This window comes from Myotis lucifugus, unplaced genomic scaffold (assembly GCF_000147115.1).
Source record: "Myotis lucifugus unplaced genomic scaffold, Myoluc2.0 scaffold_246, whole genome shotgun sequence".
Taxonomy (NCBI): domain Eukaryota; kingdom Metazoa; phylum Chordata; class Mammalia; order Chiroptera; family Vespertilionidae; genus Myotis; species Myotis lucifugus.
Genome location: NW_005871294.1, coordinates 1,417,604 through 1,427,743, shown reverse-complemented (window position 1 = coordinate 1,427,743; position 10,140 = coordinate 1,417,604). Strand labels below are relative to the sequence as shown.

Here is a 10,140-nt window from a genome sequence, read left to right as displayed (position 1 = left end):
GATTGGAACAGTTGGATAGCACTAAAAGAAGGTGGGGGGGGGGCGGTAAAATGAGAATGGTTTTTCTGTTTAAAATATGACAACCAAAAAATATCACACCAATCCAATTTCAGCAGCACTCTCCAATTTTGCATAAAGTAATAAGAATACACGATTTAAAACAAAATTCTTACCTATTTCACAACGAATTTGCAGTTTACCACTGGGAACGAGTCCCACAGTCACCAAATTTGGGGCTGTATACACTCTGATTCTTTGGGGTGACACTGTGAACAGGCTGAGAACCCCCGGAGGCTGACAGTTTCTACACATACAAACACCTCGTATAGAGCTAAGAAGTCACATGCCGAGTCAAGCTGGGGGCAAAATACCCCACTTGTTCTGGTCATCCGGAAAGGCATGTAAATGACGCGCGAAGGGGGCTATCACGCTGATTGTAAGAATGAGGGCCAGCCCAGCACGTTGGCAGAGACACAGCAGGGGTCCCTGGCCGTTTTTAGGTCTTTATCAGGGTCGCAAGATGCTAGCTCGGTGTCCCGACGTCCACTGTGATTTTGGTATATAATGGGTTTCTCTCTATGTCCAACACCTTGTACGTCAGTGTGTTCAAACCATCAGACAGCATTGTCTCCTTCGTGTGTGCAATTCGGTCAAACCTACAAGGAAAAAAAGAGCAAGAGGTTGGTGTCAAAACAAAAATCTTAAGAAAAAAAAGCATTAAACATTTGCACTTTGTTGCTTTCCCCCCTTGGACCGAGCCCTCCCTCCCCCTCCAGGCATGGAGCCCTCCCCAGAGCTCATTTCTGCCCCAAACCTAGAGAGGGAAGAAGGAATAGAAACAAACACAGAACACACCTCTGGGGATTGGGTTCATTTTTCTTGTCTCTTGAGTGGCGAATCATCCGGCACTTCCCAACCACAGCGTTTGGGCGAGATATAGACATACCTTTAAAAACTAATCTGCAGAGAGCAAAGGGACAAATCATCGTCACAGAGCAACCGCAGGCAGAGCCAGGTCGTGAAGATGAATGGCGCCGGCCAGACCCGTTTGGGCGGCCGGGAAAGCACAGGCAAAGGCAGGCAGGGAGAGCAAGCACGGTGCCCTCAGGAGCAACACAGCCTCGGGGACTGGTGAAAGGATCTGGGGTTGGAAGTGGCTGGAGATGAGGCTGAAAAGATGGGCAAAGGCTAAATCATGGAGGCCTTCTCAAAGCTTCAAGCAACAGTGCCAGTGAACCGTGCCAGCGTCAGAAAAGGATGGAAAACGCAGTGTTTCCCAAAGGTTTTTAGCCCGGGAGACATCTCTCTGATAAGCAGTATAAAAAGGGGGAGTAAGGAATAAGACTAGGGGCAGCCAGAACGGCATGGAAGGTTCTGTGTGTAGGTCTAGGGCAGTGGTCGGCAAACTCATTAGTCAACAGAGCCAAATATCAACAGTACAACGATTGAAATGTCTTTTGAGAGCCAAATTTTTAAAACTTAAACGATATAGGTAGGTAAATTGTTATTAGCTTAATTAGGGCACTCCTAAGGCTTCGGAAGAGCCACACTCAAGGGGCCAAAGAGCCGCATGTGGCTCGCGAGCCGCAGTTTGCCGGCCACTGGTCTAGGGGAAAGGAATGAGGACCAAAACCAAAGCAGGAACAGAGAAGTTAAAAGGCAGCGCTCCTGGATGACTTTAGAGGTTGCTGGCCTTGCCCCCAGGACCTGGCACACAGTGAGTAGGTGTTACAGTAAGAGTTAGGTCCTTCATTTTCCAAGAAAGCTGCTCCACAAACCACTCACCCTTCTAGTCCCTCCAGCCTGGGATGTTGGTACTTTGTGCTCCGGCCCCTTCTACCCCCAACCTTTTTGACCACTCAGGTCTCTGTTGTCAAATCAGCCCAGTGTCTGCCCAGGTGTGGTACTGTGGGCGCAAGTTTGTTTCTGTCTGGACTCCATGTCCATGTCTTCAGTGTCTTCCCGATTGGGCCCACCTGGCACAGTGCTCTCATGCAGCGGACACTCGATCTGCATACTTGAAAACTCAAGTGTTCTTCAAGGCCTATATTAAAGACTTGGGCCTATGCCAGGTTCTCACAGAAAGTTAACCCTGAATGACTTGGGTGCTGCTCTGACAGACACCTTCTGTTAACTGATCAAATTAGTGTTCTGCAATCCAGGAAGGCACCAGGGTGTATTTTGACATCAAACTCAGAGACAAGTTCAGACTGGCTCCCAGAGGGAGTAGGTGCTTTTAATCCGTAGCTGGCAGGGTCGAAGCCTCCACTGCCGGGGAGAACTGGGCAGAATGTGGTTTCAAATGCTACTTACAGGTGGTTTATACCATCTGCAATGACAACCTACATGATAAAGGTTTACCAACTTCCAGGGAGTCCAAGGGTGGGGGTGTTGGGGGTTGGCTGTGAAATGATGGTTGCGGGGCCAGTGGGTACACAGCAACCATCACACTACACTGTCCTCTTTCGTGTATGTTAAAAATAGTCCAAAAAGTTAAATAAATAAAACAGTACCAAGATTCTGTGAAGAACTTGGAATCCTGTCCAAAGAAACTTGTTTCATACTCAAACATGACCACAATGAGATGCTGAATTTTTACGAAGGACACGTGTGTTTTTTTGTTTTGTTTTGTTTGTTTTTTAATATATTTTTATTGATTTCAGAGAGGAAGGGAAAGGAGAGATAGAAACATCAATGATGAGAAAATCATTGATCAGTTGCCTCCTGCGTGCCCCCTACTGGGGATTGAGCTTGTAACCTGGGCATGTGCCCTTGACAGGAATCGAACCTGGGACCCTTCAGTCCACAGTCCATGCTCTATCCACTGAGCCAAACCAGCTAGGGCTGAAGGACACATGTTTACTCCTTCAGGACAGAATGGCACGCGGTATGCATCAAAGTACACTCCTTCACTTGGTTCTCATTTTACATTTTCCAAGGCTAATGCAAAAATCACAGAAGCGCCCTAACCGGTTTGGCTCAGCGGATAGAGCATCGGCCTGCGGACTCAAGGGTCCCAGGTTCGATTCCGGTCAAGGGCATGTACCTTGGTTGCGGGCACATCCCCAGTAGGGGGCGTGCAAGAGGCAGCTGATCGATGTTTCTAATTCTCTATCCCTCTCCCCTCTTCTCTGTAAAAAATCAATAAAAATATTTTTTTTTAAAAAAATCACAGAAGCTGCTCTGGCTGGGTAGCCCAGCTGGTTAGAATATCATCCCGATATGCCAAGGTTGTGGGTTTGATCCCCAGTCAGGGCACATACAAGAAACAACCAATGAATGTATAAATAAGTGGAACAATAAATCAATGTTTCTCTCTAAAAATCAATAAATTTAATTTTTTGTCTTTAAATAGCAGTAGCTAATCTTCCTGAAGACATCTTCAGCACATACAGTGTCTACAGCTGGGCACACATAAGACCCTGGGCTGAGTGGGGATGCATCCTTCCTGAGGGTCAAAGCCCTACAGAATAATCTGCATTGATTGAAAAACCAGAAGTGAAGGGAGACAGAGAAGGAGGAGATCTAAGTTGTGACCATTACCTGTTAAAAATGTCGTCATCTTCACCTCCCCAGCCCCAATAATTATTAGGAAATCCATTGATGGTGAGAAACTGTTGTTTACTTAGAGCAGACACACCTCCAAAAAACTGAACATAAGGTAAGCTGGTGGGGGGGAAAAAAAGAAAACACATACACACACACAGAGAGGACCAGTGGTTAGTAGGTTTTGACTTTCTCGAAATAAAACTTGCTCAAAATAAACACTCCTGAAGTTATTTTTATTCTCTGCAACTTTTTAACTGGAGATTTATGAGGGCTTTCTTTGTTTTGTTTTTATAGTAGACTCAGATAATCTTAGAGAAGACACAGGTATCAAACAATAGAATCTTCTTTCTAAAAATACTGTGTCGCTTCTGTGGTGATCTAGGAAATCAGTCGGTTACATGAGCATACGCCCAGTTCTGCACCAGACAGGAATCTGCTCCTACACGGGAAATCCTCACCCAGCAAGTCCTGGAATCTGAGGTTGTTCTGGGGTCTCCCTGTGCCCATGCTGTCATGTGCCCATCCCATCTACCAGTCCAGTTTTCATTCTTCCAAAGGTATACTGGCTTGAAAACCGACCGATTCCAATAGTCAAGAGAGCATTTGTGGCCCTGGCCGGTGTTGCTCAGTGGGTTGAGCATCGTCCATGCACCCAAGTGTCGCTGGTTCAATTCCGGTCAGGGTACATGTCTGGGTTGTGGACTCGATCCCCAGTAGGGGGCATGACAGAGGCAGCCCATCCATGTTTCTCTCTCACCTGGATGTGTCTCGCTCTCTCCCTCTAAAAAAAAAATCAAGAGAGCATTTCTGCCATCCATCATCCCCCAGGAGAGGAGCTAAGTTCAACTGCCCTCAGCCAGGCAAGCACAGTGACGTGTGTTTTCGTTGTCACTATTACGCAAACACCCACTGGCCAGGACGGTTTGTTTTCAGTTAGGAAATGAAATTGCTTCTCAATGACAGGAATGGCCCAAGCCTGCTTCCTATTTTGATTTTGTTTTTAACTGAGGAATGGTGCAGCATTCATCATCCGAATAAGTTGCTACACTTATTTAATGTGTGGTTTTGATTCAGCTTGAAAAAATAACCTCACTACATGTAGCAGTGCATTATATGTACAGTATATATAACGTTAGCATTTCTGCTTTGAGTCCTTGATATTGCAACGGAATTCCAACTTTATTAAGTGTACTTTACATGCTAGTTATTGTGTGCGATTTCAACTTTTTCTGCTTTCTCCCTTTCCTGGTTGTGCGCTTCCTTTTACAACAAGCCTCAAGAAACAGTCTCTGAGAATGACTGAGCTATGTTTATAATGCAGATGTACTTAGGGAGTATGTAAAATAATCATTCTCACAAAATAAATACATATTTAAAATTTACCCTCTTTCTCGTCAACGAGGCGGCGGAGCTGACGCAGAGATGCAGATCTTTGTGAAGAGCCTGACTGGCAAGACCATCACCCTTGAGGTGGAGCCCAGTGACACCATTGAGAATGTCAAAGCTAAAATCGAGACAAGGAGGGCACCCCACCTGACCAGCAGCGTCTGATTTTTGCGGGCAAACAGCTAGAGGATGGTCGCGCTCTGTCAGACTACAATATTCAGAAAGAGTCCACCCTGCACTTGGTGCTGCGTCTCAGGGGTGGCATCATCGAACCCTCCCTCCGCCAGCTCGCGCAAAAGTACAACTGCGACAAGATGATCTGCCGCAAGTGTTACGCCCGCCTGCACCCTCGTGCTGTCAACTCCGCAAGAAGTGCGGCCACACCAACAACCTGCGCCCCAAGAAGAAGGTTAAATAAGGGCCCTCCACCAACTCCTTGGGTCCACAGGGCAGCCTTCTACCTGAACCCTGTGATGCTGGGGCCTCAATAAAGTTTCTGTTTCGTTGACTGGAGCAGTAAAAAAAAAAAAAAAAATTTACCAAAACTACAGGTGGGGCCCTGGGGAGGGTTCATTGTGTTAAACATAGTTGATCTTCGGACTCTATGCTTGTCTTTGGTTTTACAAAGTAGCTTGTATTTTCAGTATTTTCTACATAATAGGGTAAAATATAGAGCAATTGTGATGCATCAATAAAACAGGTAAATTTTCTGATAAAAAAAAAAAAGATAGCATTCCTGAACATTTTCTTGGAAATTTCTACCATGTCCTGACTTAGCAGCAGGTATAATTAATGGTGAATCTATTTTGACACACTTTCAAGCAGCAGGGCATCTGGGCTCTCGTCCCTCCAAAACTTTTTGTATTTCAATGTTTCAGTGGTTATGAACTGTGGCCTCCTGAGGGATACAGAGGAAGCGCGGATGAGAAATGTTAAGAATCAGAATGAAGACATGCCCAGAGGCCATGCAAAGGCCTTCTGGGGGTCCTTTAAAGGCTGTGGGGGTTTTTTCTCGCCCCTGTGTGCAGTTCCAAACCACACTCAGGCTCTTACTGGAATCCAGAGAAACCAAAACCTATCACACAAATTAAGAAAAATGCTAACTCAGATTTTAAGAGAAAAGTCAGCCAACCATATAGAACCCAAGAAAAACAAAACCTAAAAAAAAAGCAATTATCATTTTCAAATCCATTCAGGAATTCTGAATTCTGACCCCAAGTATCCACAAGCAAGCTTCCTGGGGACCTGCTTTAATGAATCTAAGGTCATCTATTTGTCATAAGCTACCAGCACTGAGGGGCCAAGTCAGCCACCTTTTGCTTTCCTCACAGTACAGTCTGCATTTGCAATGTAAGGGTTTGAACCTGAGGTGGCCATGCCAATAAAGTTTTTTGATAATGAGTGTTTTTACAGAAATGGACTCTTAGCCACTTCTAGGGGAAATACCAGCTGAGCTGACAAGATCTAGTTTTGCTGTCTCTGCTGCTTTCTTTTACCTCCTGCCCATCCCCCAAGCCTAAATGGTTCTGGGAAAACAGACATGGTGCTGTGGAAAAGAACTAGGGGATCCCCACCATGCTTCAAGGGTGGAATTAAGAGGGGTCAGGGTATAAGCCTGTGTATCTCAAAAAGACGATACACAAACAGGGAGGGAGGGAGGGAAGACGGAGTGCAGAGAGTGACTTTTACAGCTAAATCCCCCCCCCCCCCCCCCCCCCCCCCCGCACCCGCCGCTCCCGAAAGACAGCAAGTTTAGGGCCTGAATACCTTTGATCTGGGGGAAGGACTTTACAACAACCCTATATTTATCTCACAGACCTCATGCCCTCAGCAAGGGAGGATGGAAAGAATTATTACTCAGAGGAGGCACTCTTCTCCAGAGCATAGAGCTCTCCTGGCTGGAGAAACTGCATCTCCTTGTTGTCATATCATAGAGGAACATGTTTCCTATAGACTCTGGTGAACAGCTCTTACCTAAATCCAAACTTATCCATTGCCACAGAAATGTGCCGTGGTTGGGAAAAACACCTGTAGGTGTTCCGGTCATCCATTGGGATGAGGTCCACGTCGCTGAACACGAAGCAGTTGTAGTCATAGTCCTTCAAGGCCTCTTGAAAGCCAATGTTGAGGAGCTTAGCGCGATTGAATGTGGACTCTCCAGCCTAGTGCAGAAACAAAAGGAGTGATATTAGATGCCGTAAGGACTTTGAGCAGAACACAGGGACTGGTGACTTGCCCACTACATGTGGTCATTAGTCCACTCCTGGGCCTCATTTTTTCTGCCCTCATTTGTGAATTAATACCATGTGGTATGTCCTGAGTCGGTATTCCCACTTTTCAGAATTATTCTGCAGGATTTGCAAATGTGCAAATGACATATGAACATTATTCCCCATGGAGTGTTCATCACAGCAAAAGATTGCAAACAGCCCTAGCCGGTTTGGCCCAGTGGATAGAGTGTCGGCCTGCGGACTGAAGGGTCCTGGGTTGGATTCTGGTCAAGGGCACATGCCCGGGTTATGGGCTCAATCCCTAGTAGGGGGTGTGCAGGAGGCAGCCGATCAATGAGTCTCTCTCATCATTGATGTTTCTATCTCTCGCTCCCCTCTCCCTTCCTCTCTGAAATCAATAAAAATATATTTTTTTAAAAAAAGATTGCGAACAATGACATGAGCATCACTAGGGAACTGGTTAAATAAATGGTGGTACATCCATTTAATGGGGTAGAGTTATTTTTAAAAATATGAAATCTCTAAAAGGAAATGATCTTCAAAATAGTATTGTTAAGTGAAGAGGCATTTAAACTTGTGTCACTTATTTATATACGATATGTAAATTAATTCCAGAGAAGACATTCAGGAAATGGGTACCTGTGGGACTTTTTACTTCTACCCTCTTTATATGGTTGACTGTGATTGATAACCACATTGTGTGCCTACCAGGTGTCTGTCACTAAACTAGGCACCAGAGAAATATGGCAAACCCAACCCAATCTCTGCTCTCAGGGTGCTCATTATGTCTGCTGGGAAGCAGTGTGGTACACACAACAGAAACAGGGTGTATGAGAGAGAAGACAACACCTGCTTCAGCATGCCAACCACTGGGTCTCAAAGCACCAAGTCTGTTCGTGAAAAGGTACTTCATATTTTATTTACTTATCTTGTTTATTTCAATCCCCGCCCCCACTCGAAAGCATGCTCAATGAAGGCTGGAATTGTTTACTATTTACTCACCTAGGGCCTTGAACACTGCTTGGCATATATAATATCAGCTCAATAAATAACTGCTGGCTGGCTGGCTGGCTGATAGGTGGGTGGGTGGATGAATGGATGAATGGGTGAGTAGACCGATGGATGGGTTTCAACATACAATGTCAGAAAGCATTCCTTGCTGGGAAGCTCCCACCAAAGGGCCCCCTTAGAGTCACCAGCATGGGTCTCTGCTCTTACCAACTCCCTGGGTTAGTAAGGACAGTAACAGCATCGACATGCCACCCTTACATTTAGCAGTTCACAAGCCCTCCCAGGCACATGTTCTCATCCTGACCGGAATCCTCCCCATCACACCTTGAAGAAACTAAGGCCACACAAATGACACCTCTGGGACTGGAGCCGAACACCCTGGAACCCTCACTTTATGCTCTTTCCCAATATCTCTTGGGATAAACAAGATCAGGGCCTCTACTTTGGGGGAAAATGTATCCCATAAGGGCCTGCAGTGGGTACACAGTCTCAAAAGTGGGATGCCCAGCCCTAACCGGTTTGGCTCAGTGGATAGAGCGTCGGCCTGCGGACTGAAGGGTCCCAGGTTCGATTCTGGTCAAGGGCATGTACCTTGGTTGCGGGCACATGCCCAGTAGGGGGTGTGCAGGAGGCAACTGATCGATGTTTCTAACTCTCTATCCCTCTCCCTTTCAATCTGTAAAAAATCAATAAAATATATATTTTTTTAAAAAGTGGGATGCCCAAACCTCTCCCCAGGCTCACAAGAGGACTTGGAAACGTGTTCCAGGAGGCGACCTGTGAGTGCAGAGCGGGCAGACCTCACCACAGCCGCCCAGCCTCAGGGAAACCAACCACTTAAGAAAAGTAAGTATCAGGACGTCAGACAAAGCACCCACGAGAACACTATCTCAATTAAAGAAACATCTTCCACAAGAGCTCCTTTCTTCAGCCCAAGACAAAGCTTTCTAGCCACACTCGGTGAAAAGAGAAAGCTGTGCCCGACGAATGGCACACACAGTTTCTCCGACTGGCCCCCCACCTACGTCATGCCTTCCGTTAACTCTGTGTAAGCCATGGGGCAAAAAGTTCAGAGTTGAGACATCGCAGAGGAAAACTATGAAGCTGTTGTAATAATTATTACTAGAACAATACACTGCTCACATTCATGGAGGGGGGGTGGGGTGGGGGCGGATATGATATACCAGGCAAAGGGTAAGTGTTTTACCTGCATGCCGTGTCACTTAATCATCTCGACAATCTTGTAACCACTTTCATTCTGACCCAGATCTACTGCATTCCTCCCACCCTTCTACCTTCTGGTGATGGGGAGAGAGGCCCACACCTGGTGCTTTCCTTCTTGCTCCTCCAGCTCCACAAAGACCCTAAAAGAGTTAACTGAATATTTCCAAACACAATTCATCCCCATTGAGCACTTTTCCCAACAAGTGAAAGGGCAGTGTCTCAACAAAGCCTTTTCACACCTGTGCAGCAGACCCCCGGGGGAGGGGCTGCCCAATGCTCCCTGCTCTTCCTACACTCTCCTATAAGAAGGGGCGGGGGGTGCTCCTGGTGATCATGTCTGAACCACAGGATCCGGCCTCCTGGTCTCTACTGTTTGATCTAAGCAGATGCTTAAATGAGACGACACTAAGTATTTTTCCTCTCCCAGAAACTGGTAATTTGGAACAACAAACAGGCCCCTCTGGCACCCAGGCCCCAGCACAATGGAGGAGAACCCTAACGAGAAGACCTGGTTCTGCCCTTGGCCAATGGGTGATGCAACAGTTCCTTCCCCTGAATAAGGCCCTCCGGTGTGTGGTCCACCTGGAAACTACTCAGGCGGTTTTCCAAAATGACCTGAACTACAATCGCTTCTCCCATCCTTCCTCCCAGCCTGGCCTCACCTGTGTGATCCTGGGGGTGGGGGTGGGGGGGGGGCAGGGTATTTTTTGCAAGTGTGAGCCCCAGGAACACCAGAGCA

General features: G+C 46.6%; 1 protein-coding gene and 1 pseudogene across 1 annotated transcript in view; one reads left to right on the top strand and one right to left on the bottom strand.

Annotated features, from left to right (window-relative positions):
* Positions 1-437: 437 nt before the first annotated feature.
* B4GALT1 (beta-1,4-galactosyltransferase 1) overlaps positions 438-10,140 on the bottom strand; it is a 46,538-nt gene continuing 36,835 nt past the window's right edge. The window contains exons 4-7 of the mRNA XM_006098782.3: positions 6,910-7,097; positions 3,544-3,666; positions 856-960; positions 438-656 (exon numbers count right to left, since the gene is read on the bottom strand). Coding sequence (XP_006098844.2) covers positions 524-656; positions 856-960; positions 3,544-3,666; positions 6,910-7,097 — 549 coding nt within the window. The 3' untranslated portion in view covers positions 438-523. The remainder of the gene's footprint in view (positions 657-855; positions 961-3,543; positions 3,667-6,909; positions 7,098-10,140) is intronic.
* LOC106698842 lies at positions 4,935-5,470 on the top strand (annotated as a pseudogene).